Source organism: Muntiacus reevesi, chromosome 8, assembly GCF_963930625.1.
Source record: "Muntiacus reevesi chromosome 8, mMunRee1.1, whole genome shotgun sequence".
NCBI lineage: Eukaryota > Metazoa > Chordata > Mammalia > Artiodactyla > Cervidae > Muntiacus > Muntiacus reevesi.
Genome location: NC_089256.1, coordinates 37823701 through 37850951, shown reverse-complemented (window position 1 = coordinate 37850951; position 27251 = coordinate 37823701). Strand labels below are relative to the sequence as shown.

At 41.3% G+C, this 27251-nt stretch overlaps 2 protein-coding genes across 4 annotated transcripts in view; one reads left to right on the top strand and one right to left on the bottom strand.

Moving 5' to 3' along the window:
* The window catches only part of DRD3 (dopamine receptor D3), a 42678-nt gene extending 31702 nt beyond the window's left edge, over positions 1 to 10976 (top strand). Inside the window, exons 4-7 of one of the 2 annotated variants that reach the window (XM_065943146.1) lie at positions 2932 to 3128; positions 8864 to 8997; positions 9097 to 9146; positions 10679 to 10976. In XM_065943146.1, coding sequence (XP_065799218.1) covers positions 2932 to 3128; positions 8864 to 8997; positions 9097 to 9146; positions 10679 to 10875 — 578 coding nt within the window. In that variant the 3' untranslated portion in view covers positions 10876 to 10976. Of the gene's footprint in view, positions 1 to 2931; positions 3129 to 8863; positions 9147 to 10678 lie in introns of both variants that reach the window. The other variant, XM_065943144.1, reaches the window with a different exon arrangement.
* Positions 1861 to 27251, bottom strand: part of QTRT2 (queuine tRNA-ribosyltransferase accessory subunit 2) — a 66079-nt gene continuing 40688 nt past the window's right edge. Inside the window, exons 11-12 of one of the 2 annotated variants that reach the window (XR_010664239.1) lie at positions 6802 to 6854; positions 1861 to 1918 (exon numbers count right to left, since the gene is read on the bottom strand). The gene's annotated coding sequence lies outside the window, so the exon portion shown is untranslated. The remainder of the gene's footprint in view (positions 1919 to 6801; positions 6855 to 27251) is intronic. The other variant, XR_010664240.1, reaches the window with a different exon arrangement.

Here is a 27251-nt window from a genome sequence, read left to right as displayed (position 1 = left end):
GCCCACTTGACTTCACATTCCAGAATGTCTGGCTCTAGGTGAGTGATCACACCACTGTGATTATCTGAGTCATGAAGATCTTTTTTGTACAGTTCTTCTGTGTATTCTTGTCACCTCTTCTTAATATCTTCTGCTTCTGTCAGTTCCATACCATTTCTGTCCTTTATCAAACCCATCTTTGCATGAAATCTTTTTTTGGTATCTCTAATTTTCTTGAAGAGATCTCTAGTCTTTCCCATTCTGTTGTTTTCCTCTATTTCTTTGCATTGATCGCTGAGGAAGGCTTTCTTATCTCTCCTGGCTATTCTTTGAAACTCTGCATTCAAATGGGAATATTTTTCCTTTTCTCCTTTGCCTTTCACTTCTCTTCTTTTCACAGATATTTGTAAGGCCTCCTCAGACAACCATTTTGCCTTTTTGCATTTCTTTTCCATGGGGATGGTCTTGATCCCTGTCTCCTGTACAATGTCACGAACCTCTGTCCATAGTTCATCAGGCTCTCTGTCTATCAGATCTAGTCCCTTAAATCTATTTCTCACTTCCGCTGTATATTCATAAGGGATTTGATTTAGGTCATACCTGAATGGTCTAGTGGTTTTCGCTACTTTCTTCAGTTTAAGTCTGAATTTGGCAATAAGGAGTTCATGATCTGAGCCACAGTCAGCTCCCGGTCTTGTTTTTGCTGACTGTACAGAGCTTCTCCATCTTTGGCTACAAAGAATATAATCAATCTGATTTTGGTGTTGACCATCCAGTGATGTCCATGTGTAGAGTCTTCTCTTGTGTTGTTGGAAGAGGGTGTTTGCCATGACCAGTGCATTCTCTCGGCAAAACTCTATCAACCTTTGCCCTGCTTCATTCTGTACTCCAAGGCCAAATTTGCCTGTTACTCCAGGTGTTTCTTGACTTCCTACTTTTGCATTCCAGTCCCTTGTAATGAGAAGGACATCTTTTTTGGGTGTTAGTTCTAAAAGGTCTTGTAGGTCTTCATAGAACCGTTCAACTTCAGCTTCTTCAGCGTTACTGGTTGGGGCATAGGCTTGGATTACCGTGATATTGAATGGTTTGCCTTGGAAACAAACAGAGATCATTCTGTCATTTTTGAGACTGCATCCAAGTACTGCATTTCAGACTCTTTTGTTGACCTTGGTGGCTACTCCATTTCTTCTAAGGGATTCCTGCCCACAATAGTAGATATAATGGTCATCTGAGTTAAATTCACCCATTCCAGTCCATTTTAGTTCACTGATTCCTAGATTGTCGACATTCACTCTTGCCATCTCCTGTTTGACCACTTCCAATTTGTCTTGATTCATGGACCTAACATTCCAGGTTCCTATGCAATATTACTCTTTACAGGATCAGATCTTGCTTCTATCACCAGTCACCCACAACTGGGTATTGTTTTTGCTTTGGCTCCATCTCTTCATTCTTTCTGGAGTTATTTCTCGACTGATCTCCAGTAGCATATTGGGCACTTACCAACCTGGGGAGTTCCTCTTTCAGTATCCTATCATTTTGCCTTCTCATACTGTTCATGGGGTTCTCAAGGCAAGAATTCTGAAGTGGTTTGCCATTCCCTTCTCCAGTGGACCACATTCTGTCAGACCTCTCCACCATGACCCGACCATCTTGGGTGGCCCCACACAGCATGGCTTAGTTTCATTGAGTTAGACAGGACTGTGGTCCTGTGATCAGATTTGCTAGTTTTCTGTGATTATGATTTTAGTGTGTCTGCCTTCTGATGCCCTCTTGCAACACCTACCATCTTACTTGGGTTTCTCTTACCTCGGATGTGGGGTATCTCTTCACGGCTGCTCCAGCAAAGTGCAGCCACTGCTCCTTACCTTGGACGAGGGGTATCTTCTCATGGCCGCCCCTCCTAACCTTGAACGTGGAGTAGCTCCTCTCAGCCCTCCTGTATATTATACAATATAATATTGTATATTAACACATGTCTATGGAATCTAGTGGAGAAGGCAATGGCACCCCACTCCAGTACTCTTGCCTGGAAAGTCCCATGGATGGAGGAGCCTGGTAGGCTGCAGTCCACGGGGTCGCGAAGAGTCGGGACACGACTGAGCGACTTCACTTTCACTTTTCACTTTTATGCATTGGAGAAGGAAATGGCAACCCACTCCAGTGTTCTTGCCTGGAGAATCCCAGGGATGGGGTCGCTCAGAGTCGGACATGACTGAAGTGACTTAGCAGCAGCATGGAATCTAGAAAAATGTTATTGATGGACCTATTTGCAGAGAAGGAATGGAGAAACAGATCTATAGAACAGACTTGTGGACACAGTTGGGGAAGGAAAGAGTAAGATGAACAGAAAAAGTAGCATCAACATATATACACTACCAAGTGTAAAATAGATAGCTGGTGAGAAGTTGCTATATAACACAGGGAAGAGGGGTGTGATGGGGGGATGGGAGGGAGGCTTAAGAGGGAGGGGATACATATATTAATATAATCATGGCTGATTTGTGTTGTTGTATAGCAGAAACCAACACAACATTGTCAAGCCATTTCTCTCCAATTAAAAAATAAATATATATAAAAAAGATGAATTAGACTGCCTATGGAGTACAAGCGGACAATGTAGGTGTCTGAGATGGGACCCTTTCCCCACAGCTTAACAATCAGGTCATGAGTGCTAATTACACAAAAGTGATGACAGTAAAGGACTGTGGGGCACAAAGGAAGTAGAGCTGCTTCTGACTGAGAAACTCGAGGCAGGTAGCCTCCTCAGAGGAGGCAGCATGTAAACTGGGACATGATGAGGGAGGAGGTGGGACCGGCCCCCAGCACTTCTCAGACTTCCATTGTGGATTTGATGGTGGAGACACCACATGTGATGTGGGGCCGTATTCTGTGCTCCCCACTGAATCCCGCACTTGACCAACTACTTTGTTTTCTTCACTTCTCTCACAGGAGACCCCAGCATCTGCTCCATCTCCAACCCTGACTTTGTCCTCTACTCTTCAGTGGTGTCCTTCTACCTGCCCTTCGGAGTGACTGTCCTCGTCTATGCCAGGATCTACGTGGTGTTGAGACAGAGGAGACGGAAGCGGATCCTCACTCGACAGAACAGTCAGTGCCTCAGTGTCAGACCCGGCTTCCCCCAACAGGTGAGCATCCTGGAGCAGCAAAAGGAAGACACAACCTCCCAGCCTGTGTCCATCAGTGCACGCTTTTGCCTATTATGCCCATCAGGGACACACATCTGCCACCTTTTAACCTGCAGATATTGGCTGGACCTTAGATGGAGGAAATCCAATCTCAACAGTGCATTGATAGTCTTCCCTAGAGCACCCTTTCTGGGCTTGTTCTGCTTCCTTTCAAAGTCTTTCATTGCCCCCAAATGGCAGCTGTTCAGATATCACACAGGTATGAAGTTTTAGTGTAGCAGCTTTACCCTTCACTGCTGCTGGGTTTCCAGGAATGACTTCTTGGCCAGACCATTCACATCAAGAATCACTAGGGGTCTGTTGAAACTTCTTTTCCTTTCTAAATCTGCCTCTGTGTCAAGGCACTAACCAGCTGGTGGAATGGGATGCTGATGGTACATTTTATTAGATCTTTTGAGGCTCTGAAAAGGAAGTTCATTGAAATACTCCAATTGCTTGGGCTGTAAATTCTGCTTACTCCAGTGCCTAGTACATGGTTCAGGTGTATTCATTTGAAGCATGAATGGATATATACCTATCACTTGCAACTGCTAAGCAAGAGATAGCAGGGATATTATATAGCCTCTACCTTCATGGAGTTTAAAACCTTATATAAGCAAATAAAACACACCTACACCCAAAATTAGTGAGCAGCCCAAAACTGAATGGAATGTTTGCCAAAGTGAGATGAAGACAACTAAGCACATAAATATTAAATGCTGGAGAGGTTATGAGAAGATAAAGTCAATATGCTCAGGAAAGGGCTTCATATAGTAAGAATTGGGTTTGATCTTGAAAGTAGGTCCAAACTGGACATCTAGATCAACCTGTAATGACTTGAGTGAGAATCAGAATCTCAAACTGAACGTCCCAAAGCTTTGGTGGAAAAGGAATATTGGCCCCCATGAAATAGGACATCAGGACCCAAGACTGAGGATATGAACATGTTGTATTCATATAGCATCATCTATATGAGCCAACTATATAGAGCTTAACACACAACTATTTCTCTTTCAACCCACCCTAGTCTGCCTGTCTACAGTTACACCCCATTCGGCAGTTTTCAATAAGGGCCAGATTTCCATCAGATGCCACGCGGAAAATGGTAAGTAAGTCATGGCTTTGGTTGTAGGAAAAGAATAAGAGACCCTTTCTCAAGACAATGGCTTGACTCAATCCCACTTCCACCCCAAGATGAATTTGGCCGCAGTCTCATACTTGGATTTATGATAAACGACAAACTTGAGAACCTATCTAATTTGAGCTTCAGAATAGGCATTATCAAGTGATATTACAAAAGCATGTGACTCTTGGGATAGATCCCAATGACTGAAGCCAGTGACTCTTGGATGTGTTGTGGACTTTACTGTCCAGAACCACCTCTATTAGAGGGAAAGGACATCACTGAACCAGACATGGGCAGAGCTAAGAAAAGTAGAAAAAGGAGGCTAATGGGATAATTTCATGTGCCCAATTGCCATCCAATACGGGGAAAACCAAGACATTCTCATAACCCTAATTCTTATCCTTCCCATTCAAACCAGCCCTGACTCCCCAAGCAAGCCAAGTGCCAAATGGAGCCTAAAAGTGTTGGATAAAAGACCAGTATCCCTCTCCCTAAACTCCACAGCTAAGTAAATATTAGGAATAAAGCTTCAAAAACCCATAATGATGAATGACAGAGCCTTGTTTAATCTCTATATAGTTCAGTCACTCAGTCATGTCCGACTCTTTGCAACCCCATGGACTGCAGCACACCAGACCTCCCTGTCCATCACCAACTCCAGAGTTTATTCAAACTCATGTCCGTGGAGTTGGTGATGCCATCCAACCATCTCATCCTCTGTTGTCCCCTTCTCCTCCCACCTTCAATATTTCCCAGCATCAGGGTTTTTTCAAATGAGTCAGCTCTCAGCATCAGGTAGCCAAAATATTGGAGTTTCAGCTTCAGCATCAGTCCTTCCAATGAATATTCAGGACTGATTTCCTTTAAGATGGACTAGTTGGATCTCCTTGCAGTGCAAGGGACTCTCAAGAGTCTTCTCCAACACCACAGTTCAAAGCATCAATTCTTCTGTGCTCAGCTTTCTTTATAGTCACGTATAGTCACATCCATACATGACTACTGGAAAAACCATAGCCTTGAATAGATGGGTGTTTGTTGGCAAAGTAATGTCTCTGCTTTTTAATATGCTTTCTACATTGGTCATAACTTTTCTCCCAAGGAGCAAGCGTCTTTTAATTTCATGGCTGCAGTCACCATCTGCAGTGATTTTGGAGCCCCAAAAAATAAAGTCTCTCACTGTTTCCCCATCTATTTGCCATGAAGTGATGGGACCAGATGCCATGATTTTAGTTTTCTGAATTTTGAGTTTTAAGCCAACTTTTTCACTCTCCTCTTTCACTTTCATCAAGAGGCTCTTTAATGCTTCTTTGCCTTCTTCCACAAGGGTGGTGTCATCTGCATATCTGAGGTTATTGCTATTTCTCCTGGCAATCTTGATTCCAGCCTGTGCTTCCTCCAGCCCAGCGTTTCTCATGATGTACTCTGCTTATAAGTTAAATAAGCATGGTGACAAGATACAGCCTTGATATACTCCTTTCCCTATTTGGAACCAATCTGTTGTTCCATGTCCAATTCTAACTGTTGCTTCCTGACCTGCATATAGATTTCTCAAGAGGCAGGGAAGGTGGTCTGGTATTCCCATGTCTTTCAGAATTTTCCATAGCTTGCTTCCACACAGTCAAAGGCTTTGGTGCAGTCAATAAAGCAGAAGTAGACATTTTTCTGGAACTCTCTTGCTTTTTCGATGATCCAGTGGATGTTGGCAATTTGATCTCTGGTTCCTCTGCCTTTTCTAAATACAGCTTGAACATCTGGAAGTTCTTGGTTCACGTACTGTTGAAGCTTGGCTTGGAGAATTTTGAGCATTACTTTGCTAGTGTGTGAGATGAGTGCAATTGTGTGGTAGTTTGAACATTCTTTGGCATTGCCTTTCTTTGGGATTGGAATGAAAACTGACCTTTTCCAGTCCTGCGGCCACTGATGTGTTTACCAAATTTGCTGGCATATTGAGTGCAGCACTTTCACAGCATCATCTTTTAGGATTTGAAATAGCTCAACTGGAATTCCATCACTTCCACTAGTTTTGTTCATAGTGATGCTTCCTAAGGCCCACTTGACTTCGCATTCCCACCAGACTTTGTCTGGCTCTAGGTGAGTGATCATACCATCATGATTATCTGAGTCATGAAGATCTTTTTTGCATAGTTCTTCTGTGTATTCTTGCTACTTTTCTTAATATCTGTATAGTTAACTGACCATTTTTACCAGTTACAGTCTCTTGCTGCAAATGATTTTTTTTTTTTAGTAGATAGGAGGTTTAAAGTTACCTACAACAAATTCAAGGTCTGAGAAGGCTCCAAGGGCAAATGAAGGAAAATTAGTGACTACATAGGAGAGATTGGAGAGTCAAGACGCTGGCATTGTCTGGAGTGTGGAGAATTAGGTTCTGTCCTGCTATCTGGGAATGGAGGGCTCTGCCAGCCAGATCCCAAGGAGTCCAGTGTTTCTTCATGTCAGTCAGAGAGGTAGTGATAAAAGTTTGTAGAGAGAGCTGAAAAATATGCTCACCAATGTGAGAATGGGAAGAATCACTTTCCTTCAGTAGGACTGAATTTCCAAATCTATGAAAGGGAGACCTGCTGCATTAAATGAGTGTTCTCCAATGTGAGATTTCATAAGCACTCTCAGAAATTTGTCCCTGGCCCTTTAGTTTCAGAAATAATGCATCTTTTAGAAGATCACTAGATGTCAGCTCAGTCATAAATATAATCTTACAAATGGTCAGCCAGATAAATCACAATATCCTTATGTTAATTATTAGAAAATTCTATCAAAATGAAAACCAAATTTTTAAAAAACATATTATGATAGAATCCGTACAAACACCTCTGTGAGAAATTTCTAAAACACTAAATTATCTTGAAGGCCACTTGTATTCATTCATTCATTTGTTCAACAATGTTTCTAAGTGTGTGCAGTATACTGCCCCTGAGTATTTGGAAGACTATGATTCCTTGAACTAAGGAGAGACTAGTGAAAGTTCTTGGTTGTTGACACTGACTAACATGTAAAAAACGAATTTACTGGAAGGATATCAAGGAGCTCAAGCTTAACAAAAAGGCTAAAGAACAGCTTCAGAAGATGCTGTTCATGCCTAAGGAAGAATCTGGGTAGAATAGTGAGGACACTGGACACTGACTGTCACCACTGCTAGATGAATTCTGAAGTCTTGCTTCATGAGCAATTTCAAGGTTGTAGGTGCAAATCTCCAGTTGGCTGGGCTTGGTTCATGTGTTCATGTGCCAGAGTTCTAGCTGCCCTGTGGAGAGGTCAGGGAGAGTGAATATCTGATTTTCATGGCTTCAGTACAGGTGTTGGGGAGTCTTTCTTCTACTCAAGATTAACGCAGTATCTGAGTTTTCAAACATGAAAAGAAGTGCTGTTGTTGAGCACACACACATCCTCCAAAATACCCAAAATATCTGCATATCATCAGTTTTCTACTCTGAGTCTGCTCACCCCAAACCTATTTCTTTTTATTTTTTTTTTCTGTTTTATAAGTGAGGCTCAGAGACATTTAATTAACTTGCCCAAGGATGCATCTAAGTATTAGGAAGCTGAGAGGAAAATCCTGGGTTTTTTAACTTTTTGTTATTGAAAATTTCCAAAGTAAAAAAGTAGAAAGACAAATATAACTAAGCCTTCAGTAGCCATCAGCCAGGCTCAGCAATTATCAGCTCATGGCCCTGTCTTCTTTCAACTACATGCCCATCTACATTCATACACTCCCACTGGATTGTTGTGAAGCAGATCTCAAATGTAATAGCATTTCAACCAAAAATATGCTATAAGACTCTCTAAAGGATATGGACTCTTTTATAAAACATATAACCACAATACCACATCACACTAACAAATTTAATAATAATTCCTCCCTGGTGGCTCATATGGTTAAGAATCTGCCTGCAGTGTAGGAGACCCGGGTTCAATCCCTAGGTCGGGAAGATCCCCTGGAGAAGGGAATGGCTATGCACTCCAGTATGAAGAATCTGGTGGGCTACACAGTACATGGGGTCACAAAGAGTCAGATACGACTGAGCAACTAACACACACACAATATTAAATATTCATTCAAAATTTTCTCAAATGTCAGGTAAATTTTTATAGATTGTTTATTTGCATCAAAATTCAAGTAAGACCCATACTTTTCACCAGTAGGTGCTGTTGTTGTCATTGCAATTTATTTGTTGAAGAAATTGAGTCATTTGTCTTGTAGTTTCCCATATTCCAGATTTTTGTCCTTATATCCTAATGGTGTCATTTAACATATTCCTCTGTATATCCAGGTCATTCCACCTCAGAAAGTCCAGGCTATAATTCTATGCTCCCTCCTCAAGGGATTATTGTGATTCTCAGATGTTTATGTGGTAGGTGCTTTTGGTTGTAAAGGCACAAGCAGATTTTGTTTACCATAACTTCCCATGAGCCCACCCCTCTCAGAGGCACCCTCTGTAGGTTTCACAGGATGATGGTTTCTTTTTCCTTCATTGCACTGTTTCCCTTTCAGGAACATTCAGAAGATAAACAATATCCCCAGAAATGTCAGGACCCACTCTTGTTACATCTACAGCCCCTCTCCCCTGGCCAGACACACATGGAGCTGAAACGCTACTACAGCATCTGCCAAGACACTGCCTTGGGAACACCAGGATTCCAAGAAGGGGAGGGAGACTTGAAAAGGGAAGGGAGGACTCGGAACTCTCTCAGCCCTACCATGGCACCTAAACTCAGCCTAGAAGTTCGAAAACTCAGCAATGGCAGGTTATCGACATCCCTGAGGCTGGGGCCCCTGCAACCTCGGGCAATGCCACTGCGGGAGAAGAAGGCAACCCAGATGCTGGTCATTGTGCTTGGTGAGTTTGAGTCATGTTAAGCTGGGATAGGTTGGATTACGTTGGCTTAGGCTGAATTCAGTGGAGCTGCTGGAGGATACTTGGGCAACCATATTTAACAGAAATTGGAAATCTGACAACTTTAATACTTGTAAATGTTAATATTTATAAATGTTTAGAATGTAAAGAGTTTGTGAATACATCTTAGTGCTGATGGAAATTCAAAACACTTAGACTGAAATTTATGAAACCAAACAAGTCACTAATTGAGCTGTGCTTTGCTTCTATCTCTTGGAATTATAATGGATAAACCAAATAATAAATAAGACAACAACTCAATAAAACCATCTGGCACATACTGGATATCACTAAATGCCTACCTATTTTAAAATATTGAGGGGGGAAAATGAGGATGCAAAAAGACTACTGTCATATGATATTATAACATCTAGATTAAATATAGAGAAAAAAGACTGAAAATTAATTCACTCATATGTCAAAAGTGATTGTATAGTGGCTGATTATTTCACTTTTTTTTTGCTTTTCCATATTTACCAAGTTTTCCATAATGTATAAAACTAGAACTAGCTTTTATAGTAGAAAAATGCAACCTTGATTTAAATAAAGAAATTAAAAATTGATAAGTTGCAGATGCCATATAGAGTTAGTTAAGGTAACCGTATCCTGTTCCAGTGAGTCAGTTCTTCGCATCAGGTGGCCAAAGTACTGAAGTTTCAGGTAACCATATTTAATAGAAATTGGAAATCTGACAACTTTAATATTTGTAAATGTTAATATTTATAAATGTTTAGAATGTAAAGAGTTTGTGAATATATCTTAGTGCTGATGGAAATTCAGAACTGACTCATTGGGAAAGACCTTGATGCTGGGAAAGACTAAAGGTGGGAGGAAAAGAGGAAGACAGAGGATGAGATGGTTGGATGGCATCATCAACTCAATGGACATGAATCTGAGTAAGCTCCGGGAATTGATGATGGACAGGGAAGCCTGGTGTGCTGCAGTCCTTGGGGTTGCAAAGAGTCGGACATGACTGAGTGACTGAACTGAACTGTATCCTGTTCACTGTCAGAAACAAGCCCCAAACTTGTCATATCTTAGGGACTTCTCATATCCAGGGAACCCCTATGTTAATCTCCTTAACAGCCTTAATTATGTCAATTGCATTTTTAAGGTCTTTCCCTATCAATGCCATGAATCATATCTTGCATGGATAGACATAAAATAAACATTTGAATTGAACTGAGAAGTAGACAAGGCTAGTGAAGAATTATCTAAAGATCAAACTAGAAAACTGATTTAGAAGCAAAGGTCTGGGATGAATCAAAGATGTAAGCATCTAGCTTCCTCATCTAAAAAAAAAGAAAGTGACTAATCATACCTGTTTCATAGGTTTGGTATAAAAATTAGAACTTTAAAATTAAACTTGCAGCATACTGGCTGCCATTAAGTAAACAACTGGGACTCATTTTCATGCTGCAACAAAGGAAGTAAACAAATCCCTGACCCAGTTTTTCTTTTCCTTTGCAACCTAGGGACCTTCATTGTCTGCTGGCTGCCCTTCTTCTTGACCCATGTTCTCAATACCCACTGCAGAGCATGCCACGTGTCCCCACAGCTCTACAGTGCCACCACGTGGCTGGGCTATGTGAATAGTGCCCTCAACCCCGTGATCTATACCACCTTCAACGTCGAATTCCGGAAAGCCTTCCTCAAGATACTGTCCTGCTGAAGGAGGATAGGAGAGAAGACTCCCTGTGCCCACCTTTAGCTGCTGGCCAAGGCCTGCTCAGAATGATGATGCAGTGTTTTCTGAATGGGGAAGGAAGGAGATCCCTGGAGCAAGGATGTCCCTGTGCGGCAGATGTCACCAACTACTTCCTCTAGAACAGCATGTTCTCCGCCCCCAGCTAAAATCTGACTTCACTCTGGCAATCTTGAAGTGGTTTAGGGCCCCTGAATGATAAGCAATAATTCAGAGAGAAGCTGATGGAACACGATTCCACCACAAACACAATTGTCATCAGAGGCATGATTCATTACGTGAAGGAAATAGTGAACAGAGCTCATAATTTTCAACTTGCCAAGGGTCCTTGAAATCTCAGCCAGTAAACCATCTTGCAGACAGCCAGTCTCTCTTCCTTCAAATTTCTAATTAACTGTCAGGCTAAACTTGTACTTTCATGGGCCCACTCTCTCTGGTCATTCCTTTTATTCACTGCATCCTAAAATATAACAGCAAGGCCAGTGCTTCCACCTCTCCATAGACTCTGACTGGCTACATTTAGTTTGGGAAATTCCTCACCCTGAGAGAGACATGGTCTCACGCTGGGACCTGGGATTCATTTTAAACCTTGCTACCCCTGTATTTTGGGCTTCCCTGGTGGCTCAGCGGTAAAGAATCCACCTGCCAAGCAGGAGACATGGGTTCAATCCCTGGGTCAGGAAGATCCCCTGAAGAAGGAAATGGCTATCCACTCCATTATTCTTGCCTGGGAAATTCCATGGACAGAGAAGCCTGGTGTGCTATGGTCCATGGGGTCACAAAAGAGTCAGATATGACTGAGTGACTAAACAACAACAACCTCTGTATTTTAGTTCTAGCTAAGAAGTCCCTTTGATTCCATTCCCTTACTTTCAGAGTGTCAGCTTCAGAGTAATTCAAGATGCAGGTGAAGTGACAAAGGAAGGACAATTCTCTCTATAGTATCTCTGTTGAAACTTACGGTTCAGAACATGCTTTAGATGTGCTTTTCATAACCTCATGTGAGGTTTTCCTACACAGACATCTCCATCTCCTGCTTAACAGAGATCCAGTACTTTCAGACCCAGAAACCCACTGGGTATTAAGTGTCTACAAGGCACCATTCATCTCCCAGGTTCTGATTATATGACAATGAATAATACAGCTCCTGCCCTCAAGGAGCCCCCCACCTGCTCCAGTGTTTGACTGTTCACTTGTCTAAGGATGGTAGGGACTCACCTAAGCTACCAGAGGACCCCAGAACTGAGACCAAGTAGCTGTCCAAAGCCATCATAAGGACAGTCTGAAAAGTCCTAATGCAGATGCTAAACATTATCCTCCAACAATTTAGATTAAAGGTATAATAGAAACAATGTGTAAATGTCATTCAAAATTGCATTTAGAAGAAACTTGAATATTCTCACATTTATCTTTTCACCTACAGAAGCTCTTTCTTATTGATTACAGGATCAATAAAATCTGTGGATAATTTATGAAACATTATCATCCTGAGCTTCAATAAATATACTGTTAAGACTTGTTAGTGAATGGGCATGACAGATATTTGCTGCATTGCTGTTAAAACCTCAAAATGCACAGGAACTCTATATGGAATCCAAGGCTTCCTTTGCCCCTTCTTATTCCTTTAACTCTAAGTGTATATAAAGAGGAGATATACACCCCCCCACCCCAGTGAATCAGTTACTGTTACTCCTGAATGCTTTAATTGCCAATATTTTAACATATTATTGTCCATAACAACGCTGTCTGCCCACTAGTTCTTGTACCTGATGCCATCTGGCACAATAGGTTTATGGAACAAGTAGAACTAGGGACTGAGACAATTAAATATCAGAAGAAGTCAAAGTACGTGAGTCCTAAGTTTTTCTATGCAAAACAAACAGCAACAAAGGTGGGACAGTGGGGTGAAAGATCATAGAATTTCATATCAAAATCAGAGTCCTAAAAGGGGAAATATAAATAGCATCAGTACTCAAAATATTTGTGAAGAACAGTGATAGCAAATATTTTGTACCATTTATTTATATCAGGTCATCCAACCATTAATGATAACTTTAGAAAGATAAACATCATTTTGTACATGAGGAAACTGGGGCAGAGGGAGGGAAGAGGTTTGCCTCAGGTCACACAGTCAGTAAGTGGCAGAACCAGGATACAAGGGTCCATCTGCCTGATTTCTAAGCTCATGCAATTAACCACTGAGAGTGGTAAAGGGGTGGGGAGAGAAAGATGGAAAAGACCCCCAGGAGAGTCTCTCTTTTTTTTTTTTCCATTTATTTTTATTAGTTGGAGGCTAATTACTTTACAATATTGTAGTGGGTTTTGTCATACATTGACATGAATCTGCCATGGATTTACATGTATTCCCCATCCCAATCCCCCCTTCCACCTCCCTCTCCACCCAATTCCTCTGGGTCTTCCCAGTGCACCAGGCCCGAGCACTTGTCTCATGCATCCAGCCTGGGCTGGTGATCTGTTTCACCATAGATAATATACATGTTTCGATGCTGTTCTCTCGAAACATCCCACCCTCACCTTCTCCCACAGAGTCCAAAAGTCTGTTCTGTACATCTGTGTCTCTTTTTCTGTTTTGCATATTGGGTTATTGTTACTATCTTTTTAAATTCCATATATATGCATTAGTATACTGTATTGGTCTTTATCTTTCTGGCTTATTTCACTCTGTATGATGGGCTCCAGTTTCATCCATCTCATTAGAACTGATTCAAATGAATTCTTTTTAATGGCTGAGTAATATTCCATGGTGTATATGTACCACAGCTTCCTTATCCATTCGTCTGCTGATGGGCATCTAGGCTGCTTCCATGTCCTCCCCAGGAGAGTCTTATCCTGCCCCACCCACCTCCACCTTGGACTCTCTTGAGAATCCAAGGCATTACTCTCACCCTCCTTTCATGTTCAACCTCTGAACCAGTCACATGGGACATTCATAATCTGTTTTTGCAGAATCATGGAACAGACCTGAGGGAGTATTAGTTCTATCCTCTCCATTCACAGAAAAGGAAACTGAGACCCAGAATTGTTGTCCCACCATTGGTTAATGACAGACAAGTACTCGAATCTGCTAAATCCTAGTTCAGTACTCTCTCTACTTTACCACACTGCCTGTGAGCCCCATAAAAATCATAAACTCCATACAGATACAAGGACAAAGTCCTACTGTCATCTCCATCATTAAACTGAGGCACTTTCCCCCTCCATAGTATCTATTAGGAAACATCTCCTTTCCAGAATTTTCTTCGGAGCCAGGAAGAGCCTCCTAGGGGAATCCCAAATACATCTTCCAAGCACTCACTTCAGCCTCTTCATCCTGAAGTTCTGCATTCTACCTCCTCCACCTCTTCATTCCCAACACGAATCAGCAAACTCTACCTTAGAGCTCGCTACTTTCAGAACCAATATGATCAAATATCCCAGGAGAGATGCTGGCCTGAATAAGGTAGAGCAGAGTTCTGGGGGGCAAACCAGGCCTGGAGTCCAAAGACACCTAAGAGCAGTCCATACTGTTTGGGTGAAATGTAAACAGTGTGGATATCCAAACAGATGACAGCCAACATTCAACTTTAGATCTGAAGGAAATATTTTCTTCTTCTACAACACCATCCTAAAAAAATTCCATTAATTACTCATTTACTAAATCAACCCCTTATTCAATAAATATTGATTGGTTACTTTCTATGTGCTAAACATGGTGCTTGATGCTGGGAAATAGGAGTAAGGAAGCCAGAATCCTTGTTTTCAGCAGCTTGTGGTCCAGTGGGGAGGTAGAATGCCTGTGCACAGTGATGACCTGCTTGTCACCTATTTTAAAGGGAATTCATGGTGTCTGGAAATCCCATATTCAACCTTGAGAAGGCTTTGCAGACATGCCAGGGTTGAGACATAATTAAAAAGTAGAAAGAGTGTTCCAGACAGAGAAAACCTCTGAAAAAATAAGAGAAAAAGCAAGGAACATGCAAGGTACCTCAAATAATTACATCTGGCTATAGAGAAGAGACCCTAGAGATAAGGCAGGAAAGGGCCTCATTGTTGGCAACACCCTCCAGCTCTGCAGAAATGGCCGCTGAGCTAGTGGTGACATCTCTCACAGAAACTCTCAAGATTTTGCCTCTGCTTTCCTCCACATGGGCAACACAAATCACAGCACATTTACCGCTGACTAATCTAACTACTTCTCTCTGAATTATGATGAATTTCAATAAAAGCAGAATTCAATTTGAATTTTTGCTCTTTTCTCTACAAGAAGAGGAATGACTAGTTTGGTGGCTGTACAGTCAAAGATAGCCAAAATTAAGAGAGTTTAGTTCAGAAATCAAGGGAGTTTAGGTCAGAAATCAAGGGAGGTCAGACAAAAAGATTTGTTTTCCTGAATGCTCAGGTCAGAACTAAAGAGGCAGAAAGGTTAACGCATTCGCTAAGAACAGGCTCTTTCTTGGAGATCCTGACTCCCAGGACTGTGCTCTGATCGTCTGATATCTGCTGACATCAGAAAACTGAAAAAGCTTAATTTGAATCAACACACAGAGAGCAGCAAGGGGATGACAGGCAATTAATTTGATTCCTCCTTTCTACCTAATTCTCTCCTCATCAGCTCAGAAAGGGAGTGAGTTTCCATGACTACCTTCTGACACACAGAGACTCAGTTGAGGGTGATGCCAGTGTCAGCTCTGCTTTGTAACACACACTGGTGAGGACAAACCCAAAGTCTGTGCCAAGCACAAGACCTGGAACCTCTTGCTCCACCTGCCTTCACCTCACTTAATCACCCAGCCTCTACCATTGTACATCAAGTCCCTGCTTTGTGCAGCCTGCTGGATACCAAGAGGAGAGGATACATGGCTGTGGGCCACCAAGGATGGATATATGCCAGAGAGGGAACTGGGCTGAACCCAAGGTGGCTCTGACCAGCTTATGGGAAAAACAATGGACAGAAATGAGAGAAAGACTGGAGGACTAGCAGGGACAAGTGACCCTGGGCAACTGTTTCTCCTCTATGAGCACCAACTTCCTCATTAGTAAAATGGTGACCTGAAGACTGAGCCTTCCTCATAGGCCATTGAAAGATCAAATAGCTAATACTAGAAGTGTTTGGTCAACTACAAAGCTCTAACAAATGTAAGAGATTATTATTATTATTGATATTGTTGTTACTATTATTATCGCTTCCCCCCAGGCAGCTTCCCCCCTGTCTGGTTCACAGTGCACCTTTCTCTCTCCTTGCTGATTCTCTAATTGTCTCAAGTTATTAGGCACAGTCTGTTCAGCCTCCCACATGAAACTAATTTTTCTCTTGTCTTTTATTCCCCAAATGTGCCCAGGATACTTGGCTGAATTTGTAGTCAGACTGTTAGGCAACTGGATAGTTCCCTTTCACTGTTCACACAGCCAAGTGCGCAAGTGTAGCATGATCTAACACCAGACTGACAGCAGATGCTTGCTTGCTAAAGTGACCTTGGGGCCTCTGTCCCTCTCCTGGCCAAGAAGAGAGCCGAACACATTTATTCCTCAGGACTTTCCAACTTTGTTCTTCATGGTGTCTGAGGCTAACACACTTTCCTCTTCCTCCATCTATTTCTTCCTGACCGAGACGAGTGCTTTGGTTTCCTGGAGCTACTAATTACCACAAACTGAGTGGCTTGATCAACAGAAGTTTGTTCTTTCATGATTCTGGGAGCTGAAGTCCAAAGTCAAGGGGTTGGCAGGACCGTGCTCTCTCTGAAGGCTGTAAGGGAAGAGCCTTCTTTGCCTCTTCTAGTTTCTGGTGGCTGCCAGCAATCCTTGGTATTTGTGGCAGCACAAGTCCAATCTCTGCTTCCATCTCCATATGGCATTCTTTTCTGTGTGTCCATGTCCAAGCTTCACTCTTTTTAGAAGTCACTGAATTAGGTCCCACCCTAATCGTGATATAACCCCATTTTAACTCAATTACATCTGCAAAGACCCTATTTCCAAAGCAGATCATATTTACAGATTCTGGGGAATTAGGACATATCTTTTTGTGGGAACACAACTAAATCCATAAAATATGGTAACAGTGATCTGAAAGGAAGGAAGACTTAGAACCTGGAAGACTTGGGGAAGTGTATAAATGCTCTGTCATTCAGTATTGCCTGCTGCTGCTCAGTCATGTCTGACTCTTTGCGATGCTTTGGACTAGCCCTCCAGGTTCCTCTGTCCATGGGATTTTCCCAGGAAGGATACTGGAGTGGGTTGCCATTTGCTCCTCCAGGGGAATCCTCCCAACCCAGGGATCAAACCCGCATCTTCTGTGTCTCCTGAATTACAGGTGGATTCTTTACTCATCATTCAGTATAACAGGTCTGATTTCAGCCTTGGCTTATGGTCCTTTTAGTGACCCAAGTTGAGTCTGCAGACTTCCTGGAGCTCAACTTTATTATCAGTGAAAGTGATAAGTCTGAATTCTTAACCTATGATAAGATAACTTGAAATAATTCTAGAGGGATATAAATTATCTTCTGAGACCTAAAAGCCTATGCATATGCTTACTAATAAAAGTCAAAACTGTTCAAAAACAATTCTAAGCTGCTTCTCTGTGTCTTAAGGGGAAAAAAAGAGTTCAACAGCAAACTCACTGGGGCTGAGGAGGAAAGCTGATAGAATATCATGTAAATTTCCTATTCCATGTAGCACCACTTCAGATTGACTAAGGTGGAAAAGGGTATTTTTCCGTTTAAGAAAAACTGACATAATTGAGTCTTGCATTATGGTTTGAGCAGACTCCATAAAACTCCATGGTAAAGACTCTTAGAAAGCATGCAATTCATCACAGTGTATAATTACGGGATTTGAGAGTTGGAGGGGACTTTAGTCCAATCTCCTAGTTATTGTAGAAATTCTCTCCAACATCTCTGATCCATTATCACCCAATTGTATTAAGGAACTGGCTCACTTCTTTCCAAGACATATAACAAGCAATCTTTTAGAAAATCCCTCCCTCTTTTAAGACAAAATTTGCCTTCTTATAAAATCCACCTTTTGGTCCCTATTCTCTCCCTATTACATCTTCCCGATGATATCTGCACATTTTGACAGTTCTCCAAAGTTTCAATGCCTGTATCTCTACCTTGTGTTACATTTTCTTACGCTCTCCATCTTGGTTGCTTTCTTCTGGGTGTAGCCATGTTGTTAGTGTTTCTCTTAAAATGCTACTGCTGCTTAGTCACTTCAGTCTTGTCCGACTCTGTGCGACCCTACAAACTGCAGCCTGCCAGGCTCCTCAGTCCATAGGGATTCTCCAGGCAAGAATACTGGAATGGATTACCATATCCTCCTCCAAGGGATCTTCCCGACCCAGGGATCGAACCCGGGTCTTCTCCTGCATTGCAGGCAAATTCTTTACTGCTGAGCCACCAGGGAAGACCTTCTCTTAAAATATGAGGCCCCAAATAGAATACAATCTTCTAAATGTTGTTTAACCAATTCAAAGTACCATGGACTCATTATTCCACATGATTGGAATATTCAATTTTTAATGATCCAACACAAATTACATAGACTATTAGGGCTCATATTGAAACTCTTTAAGAAGGAAATTTGCATCCTGAATGGATCAGTTTAATGGGATGTGACTTAGGGAACAACACCTATACTTCAGGGAGAAGTAGGACTGTGGTGTAGTCACACATAAAAACTTAGATGATCCTACAGGGACTTCTGGAGGGGCAGGGTCTTTATGGCCCTTGCCATTAATTGGATGCAGGCTACCTCTGGGGAGAGAGGCATGACTTAGGCAAGGATGCTCTCTTCAGTTGAAGAGTTTCAGCTGTCAACACTCCTAACAACTAGAGGAAGAATTCCTCAGTCCTGAAGAAGGATCTGGGTAGCAAACCATGGGATTCACTACAGTTCATCCTTTATGCCATTTGGCTTCACTTTTCTTCATGTAATAAATTCTAGAAGCAGCTTCCTCAGGAATCCAGTTGGTTTCTTCCTATGGAACGTTAATGGAATAGACTATAATCTTTGCCACAGCAACTGGTTTCAAAGCCAAAGTAATTCTCATCATTTCCCTTTCTACTATCTATTCTAGATTCCCCTCACTTTTGATTATCACTGTACTAGTCTAGGTAACTAGGGACATGGCAACTTTCTCAACCCATGGCTGCTACACTTATCTATTACCTCAGTGGATCATCCAGGTAGCAGATGTAATCTCCCCTGTCCCCATTGTATAACAATATCCCTAAATTTTCCTAATGGTCAGGATTCAGTTATCCTTGCCAGAATGCTCCATCACTTACCTGTTGGTCTCCTGGCACAAAGAATTCCAAATGACTAGGTGGAAACTATAACTTAAAAATTGATTGGGATCCTCATCCCTAGTGAAAGTGTTCCTCCTTTAAAAACAAGGATCTTTACCTCAAAAAGTTAAACATAGCATTGCTACTGCTGTTGCTGCTAAGTCACTTCAGTCATGTCCGACTCTGTGCAACCCCATAGATGGCAGCCCACCAGGCTCGCCCATCCCTGGGATTCTCCAGGCAAGAACACTGGAGTGGGTTGCCATTTCCTTCTCCAGAGCATGAAAGTGAAAAGTGAAAGTGAAGTCGTTCAGTCATGTCTGACTCTTCGTGACCCCATGGACTGCAGCCTACCAGGCTCCTCCGTCCATGGGATTTTCCAAGCAAGAGTACTGGAGAGGGTCGCCATTGCCTTCTCCGAGCATTGCTACATGATCCAGCAATTCCACTCCTATGTATATACCCCCCAAAGTGAAAAGTTCAAATAAATATGTACACAGAAATGCTCATAGTAACATTATTCATAACAGCTAAAAGTACAGAAAGAACCCAGATGTACAGCAACAGATGAATGGATAACCAAATTGTGGTATATACAATACAATTACATAATAGTATATAATTCCATTACAGATATAGATAGAATGGAATATTATTCAGCCATAAAGACAAAGTACTGATACTTCTTACAATGCAGGTGAACCTGGAAAAAGTTATGCTAAATGGAAGAAGTCAGACACAAAAAGATCACAAATTGTATATCATTTATGTGAAATATCCAGAATAGGTAAGTCCATAGTGACAAGGGAGGAAGGAGAAGGAATGCTGCTTCTCTGCTTAATGGGTACATGGTTTTCTTTGGGGTTTTCTTTCATGGTTTTCTTTGATGAAAATGTTTTGGAACTAAATAGAGGTAGTGTTGCACAGTAGATAGAGGTACTAAATGCCACTGAATTCTTTGCTTCCAAATGTTTAATTTTATGTGATGTGAATTTTACCTCAATATTTTTTTTAATATTAAAAGGAAATAAAAATTACCAAGGACCTAGAGGTCCCATATTCCTGGATTAGAAGACTCAATATTGTTGCATTGGCAATTCTCTCCAAATTGATCTATATAACTCATGCAATCCAGTTCAAAGTCCAGCAGACCTTCTTTCTTATCCAGAAACTCACAAGCAGATTGTAAAATCTATATGGAAATGCAAAAGATTCAGAACAGGCAAAATAATTTTTGAAAAGAAGAATAAAATAGGAGAATGTTTCCTTCCCAATTTCAAAACTCACTATGAAGCTACAGTTATCAAGATAATATGATATTGACATATTAGATATGTAGATCAATTGAACAAAAAGTCTAGAAAGAAATCCTTACATTTATGGTTAATTGATTTTCAACAAAGGCAATCTGTTGGGGAAAGGAGAATCTTTTAAACAAACGGTGTTAGGACAGGTGGATATTCATATGCATAAACATGAATTTAGGCCCATACCTCATGCCATCTCTCCAAATTAATTCAATGTGGATCATAAAATTAAATGTAAGAGCTAAACGAAAAAATTTTTTAAACTTTAAAAGAAACCGTAGATAGAAATCTTTGAACCTTAGGATAGGCGAAGATTTCTTAGCTAAAACACTATAAGCACCATAAAAGAGAAAAAAAGTGATAAACTGACCTTATGACAATTTAAAACTTTGCACTTCTGAAGATATCATTTAGAAACAACAGACTAGCTTGCAAAATATTTGCAAAACACATAACTAATAAAGGATTTGTATCCAGAATACACAAAGAACTATTGTAACTCAGTAATGAGAAAAATAACTCAATCCAAAAATAGCAAAAATATTTTAATGGATATTTTACTAAAAAAGAGAAATTGCTTATAGACACATGAAAAAAGATGCTCATCATTATCATTAGACAATGATTAAAAATTTTTTAAAAGACAGACAATAACAAAATTTAGAGAGGAGGTAGAGAAATAGGGAACCTCCGACATTGCTCATTGGAATGTAAAATGGTGCAGTCACTTTGGAAAACAGGTTGAAAGTGAAAGTTGCTCAGCTGTGTCTGACTCTTTGTGACCCCATGGTCTGTCCTTGGAATTCTCCAGGCAAGAGTACGGGAGTGGGTTGCCATCTCCTCCTCCAGGGGATCTTCCCAACTCAGGGATCAAACCTGCATCTTCATCATCTCCTTCATTAGCAGGAGGATTCTTTACCATTAAACCACCTGGGAGGCTTCCTAGGTGCACCCCAAAAGTAATAATTTTTTTATTTAAAAAGTTAAATATAAATTTACCATATCACTCAGTGATTCTGTTCCTGGGCATCTACCCAAGAGAAATCAAAACAAATATCTGCACAAAGACTTGCACATTATATTCTTTGCAGCACTATTCATAATAGTCAAAAGTTAAAAACAGCCCAAATGTCCATCAATCACTGAATGTATAGACAAAATGTGGTATATCTGTACAACAAAATATTATTCAGCCTTGGAAAGTAATCAACTAGTGGTACATGCTATGACACGAAAAATGTCAGGAACTTCTATTAAGGGAAAGAAGCAATCCACAAGAGACTATATATTTTATGATTCTATTTATATAAAATGTCCAAAGAGGCAAGTTTATAAAGAAAGAGAGCAAATTAGTAGTTGCCTGGGGCAGGGGAATGTAATGCACATGAGAATCTTAATGGAAGCATACAAATGTTTTAAAACTGATTTATGGTGATAGTTGTACAACTTGGTAAACTTACTAACAATCATTGAATTATACACTTGAAGCATGTGAATTATACACTATGTAAGGTATACCTCAATAAAATAATTTTTTTAAAAAGGATCTATAAATGTTCAGAGTCCAGAATAGCAGGGACAAGAAGTACAAAATTCCTCAAGTGGTTCAGAAACAGTAACGGTAAGCAGGGGTGCTTGTACTTCTACTTCTTATTTCCCAGATCTGTGTATTCTACTGATCTTTGATTTAGAGTATATACTTTATCTGAAATCTGGTGCCCCATTGTCAGAAGGTATCATCTCCAAGCTGATGCCTCTATTGTGGATCCAAAAAGCTGTTGCACATGCATTAAACTAGTAGCTTTTGGGAAGTGTAATATGTGACAGAGTGGATCACACGTTCATGTGCATATGGCCATCACTTCATCCAGATAAGCAGTTTCTTTGGTCTGATACAATGTTTGGCAGGATTCTCTTCCAGTGGATCAAATGCTTCGTAACTACTGTTGGGTTGAGATTATATGAGTAGGAAAGGTAAATCCACACTGGGACATGTGTTAGTTCAGTCAATTCCTATCAGGAGGAATCACAATTTGGAAGGACCCATTTTAATAAACTTGCCATTAAGGAGCTGATGGGTCTCTTCAAGAGTTGGATCCATATTGCGAGTTCAATGCTGGGATTTTTTGCTGGTAGGCTGGGTCTTCAACAGTGGCAATAATTAGGTCAGATTTAGATAGCTGGAGTCCATGTTTTGGGCCATGTGTAATCTCCATCCTTGCTAGCATTTCATAGAATGATTGTTGTGCTTTTTCACACAACTGGACAACTGAGTATTTTTTTTTGGTCTCCATAATGTTGTTGTTGAGTCGCTAAGTCATATCTGACTCTTTGCAACCCCATGGCCTGCAGCACGCCAGGCTTCCCTGTCTGTCACTATCTCCCAGAGCTTGTTCAAACTTGTGTCCACTGAGTCAGTGATGCCATCCAACCATCTTATCCTCTGTCACCTCCTTCTTCTCCTCCCCTCAATCTTTCCCAGCATCAGGGTCTTTTTCAGGTGGCCAAAATATTGGAGCTTCAGCTTCAGCATCTGTCTCCGTCACATAAAGCACAGAACTACCTTCTTTTGGTGATAAAGATCAGTTAGCCTTGCAAGGATGGTGACTTCATTTCTTACCTACTAGAGCATTAATGTGCCTTTTGTGCCAGCATTGATAGAAGTTGACTGACATCAACTAAGACATTCTGTTTTGTAGGTTGTAAAACATCACCTGGACAAGTCATTCACTACTGCCCATGAGAGACATATATTCTTACCTCAAAGCATTTCGCTTCACAGGCATACTACCTGAGGCTTTATTCTTAAAAAGAATTCCCCTCTTCCCTGGATTAAGTCTGTAGCATTCTAAAATCCATCCTGGCAAGGGAAGTGGAATATCATGATCGGTTTAGTCTTTTTTTTTTTTTATCAGTTGGAGGCTAATTACTTTACAATATTGTAGTGGTTTTTGTCATACATTGACATGAATCAGCCATGGATTTACATGTGTTCCCCATCCTGATCCCCCCTCCCACCTCCCTCCCCATACCATCCCTCTGGGTCTTCCCAGTGCACCAGCCCGAGCACTTGTCTCATGCATCCAACCTGGGCTGGTGATCTGTTTCACCCTTGATAGTATACTTGTTTCAATGCTGTTCTCTCAGAACATCCCACCCTCGCCTTCTCCCACAGAGTCCAAAAGTCTGTTCTGTACATCTGTGTCTCTTTTTCTGTTTTGCATATTGGGTTATCATTACCATCTTTTTAAATTCCATATATATGCGTTAGTATACTGTATTGGTCTTTATCTTTCTGACTTACTTCACTCTGTATGATGGGCTCCAGTTTCATCCATCTCATTAGAACTGATTCAAATGAATTCTTTTTAATGGCTGAGTAATACTCCATAGTGTATATGTACCACAGCTTCCTTATCCATTCGTCTGCTGATGGGCATCTAGGTTGCTTCCATGTCCTGGCTATTATAAACAGTGCTGCGATGAACATTGGGGTGCACGTGTCTCTTTCAGATCTAGTTTCCTCGGTGTGTATGCCCATTTGCAATGGAATGGGTTTCAGGGTTCCCTGTTCCGTAGTTGGTAAAACCTAATCTGTTCCTCTGTGTGCAGAACCTTCAGCCTTCAGGCACCTCTCCACCCCCAGTGGATTGTTGATACAGGCTCTGGGAACCCCTTTGCACTGTACCTTATTTCAGTTTTTTGGCATTTAATTCCTCCAGCTCTAGAAACTTAAATCCACTTAGAGAGGGTCCAAGTTTTCTTAATTTCTCACTTATGTAGGACTTCAATCCTCCCTGTATCTTCCTTTCAAAATTGAATAGGGTATATCCTGGTATCACCTTTCTCTGGCTCCTGCATTTGAAAGTCGACTTTTATTTTCCCCAGGACCCCAAGGGAACCAAGCTGAGTTCCATCCTCTATTTTCATAAGAAATCCACTCACACTAAGCAATTAACAAACTTTAATGGAATCTACCCAAGATCTGAGCCCATGGGGAAGAGAGAGGAGGCAGATCAGCATTTCCTTACTTGATCTTCCTCCTGTATCTTCTCACAATCCTTCTCTCAAATTTGCCCTCGGGGCTCTCGAGTCTTCTCCTGTCCCTGATGCCCAAACTCGGAATCTTCATTACTTTTCCAAGTGCAATAATATCAATATTTTCCTTCCACATTAAAAGAAATATAATTTTCCCCATCTTTTTGCACATTGGTGAAAACAGAAGCAAAGTAAACAATAGAAAAAAGTAAAAACTACTTAACTTGGGTTAACGTTATACCACCTCACTTACTGAAAGAGCAAGCTGCTCGATGTCTGGGCTTCCCCTCACTCTGACAAAGCTTTTAGGGTTCTTAGAGCAGCTGTTAGCACTTTTTGTAAGGGGAGGTTTATTCCCAACTTCAGCTTCCTTTATTCTGTTTTTGAAGGTTCACGACAATCTTTTGTGTTCAAGCTCATCTATAATCCCCTTTCCCTGTCTTTTGTTCATGTCCTTTTAAAAGCCTGAGCTCTGCAGAGAGCTCCCTGCACAACCACCTCTTTCTTCAGATGTCTCCCCTTTATCCCTGGATTATTTCCTATTATATTATAATCAAGATTTTATTATTTAAATCTCCCACCTCCCCCAAGTCATATTCCTTTTGTAAAGGCTCACATCACAGAATCGCACCTGTGGTAAATACTCTTTTGAAGTGAAGAATTAATTTGTAATGCAAATAATTACCTCTTTATTTATCTCATTTTCAGGTAGGAATTTTCATATATCAAATTTTCATGAAGACAAATTCAGGGCAAATGATTTCACACCTTTTTTCTTCTCCGTTGCTTACTCTCCTTCCCCCTCCCACTTCCCTCCTGTCCTATTTCCCTCTGGGTTGTTTTCCTTCCTCCTTCCAGGATCAGTGCAAGGCCCTGAGGCTTCTCTCCCTGATGCTGCTTTTGTCAAACTGAAATACTTTCGGTTCAAGTATTGGAGTGAGCCTTTGTTGTACCAGGCCGACTCAGCTAACACCTGCCTCTAAAAGAGCTCACAAGCAGAGACAAGTGAAGAAAGCACTTGTATGGAGAATTGGCTGTTGGTCTGTAACCCCTGACAGCTGGGGATTTCCATTTCCTGACTGTTCTCTATCAACTTCAATTAAAGTCCACCTTCTTCAACTGAAAAACTCTGAGGAGTCAGTCTCTGCCTCAGCCTCCTCATGGGTAAAATGAGGGCAATGATCTCTGTCCTGTCTACTTTACAGTGTTGTTGGGAAAAAAATCATCTGTAAGAAAATATAAACTGGAAAGCATGATCTAGCTATACAAGAATATCTACTGCTTGTGCTTAATATAGATTTGTTGCCTGAAAATATCAGGGATGGGAGTGCTGAGTATGGAACTGGGTAGAAATAAATGATCTTTAGGGAGGGTTTTGAGCAAGGAACTCTGAGAACTGAGATTTTTTTAAAAATTTATTTTATTAAAGTATACTTGATTTACAATGTTGTGTTAATTTCTGCTGTACTGCAAAATGATTCCGTTATAAATATAATACATTCTTTTTCATATTCTTTTCTGTTATTGTTTATTATAGGATATTGAATATAGTTCCCTGCATTATGGGTTTCCCTCATAGCTCAGTTGGTAAAGAATCCACCTGCAATGCAGGAGACCCCGGTTCAAATTCCTGGGTTGGGAAGATCTGCTGGAGAAGGGATAGGCTACCCACTCCAGTATTCTTGGGCTTCCCTTGTGACTCAGGTGGTAAAGAATCCACCTGCAATGCAGGAGACCTGGGTTCCATCACTGGGTTGGGAAGATCCCTTAGAGAACAGAAAGGCTCCCCACTCCAGTATTCTGGCCTGGAGAACTCCAAGGACTACAAAGTCAGACACGACTGAGCGACTTTCCATTTCACTTCCCTGCATTATATAGTAGGGCCTTGCTGTTTATCCATCCTATGTATAGTAGTTTGCATCTGCTAAGCCCAAACTCCCAGTCCATCCCTCCCCAACCGCCAGCCCCACCTGGCAACCACAAGTCTAAGAACTGAGTTTCTTTAATCAAGAATTGCCCTGTCCCTGCTCCTTCCCACAGGGGTGGCTCTGGATCTGTGAAAAGCAGGGGTGGCCTGTCTGTATTGTATTTGTGGTATCTGGTTCCAGTGCCCCTCTACGTAACTGACCCGAGGTATATCATGTGAGAGGGGCAGACCAAAGACTGTAAGGACTGATCAGGGTATGGAGAGGTGCAGTGTGTGGTCAGGCCCCTGCACAACCAATGCCTGCCTCACCTGTATCTCACGCACATGACTGACCTTCCATCCCACATACCTGCCCCAGGCCCCAGCTAGTGACTGTTCTTATCAAAGGGACAGGCCCTTCTACTGATCTCCTGCTAATTAATGAACCCACCTGATGTCAACTGGTAATTCCTGCTCCCCTCCTGCTGCCATGTCCTGCCCACTGTCCGCCGCACACAGTGGACTCCAGGACCTTGCTTCAGATATGTAAGTTCTGATCCATTAAACTACTGATGTCTCAAAAGAAAAAAAAAAAAGAATCACCCTGTCCTCCCTACACATATGAAGATTAAAGGCTGAAGACTTCATGAGATAACAATGTTACTGCCTCTGAGATGATTTATTTCACTTCTAAAAATATTATAAGGACAAAACTGTCCAGAAGACTTTTAGATAGAGGGAGGGAGGTGGAGATAAGGGCAAGGCTTTTTCAGGATTTGCAAAGTGAGGTAAAGTGAAGGAGCAAAGATT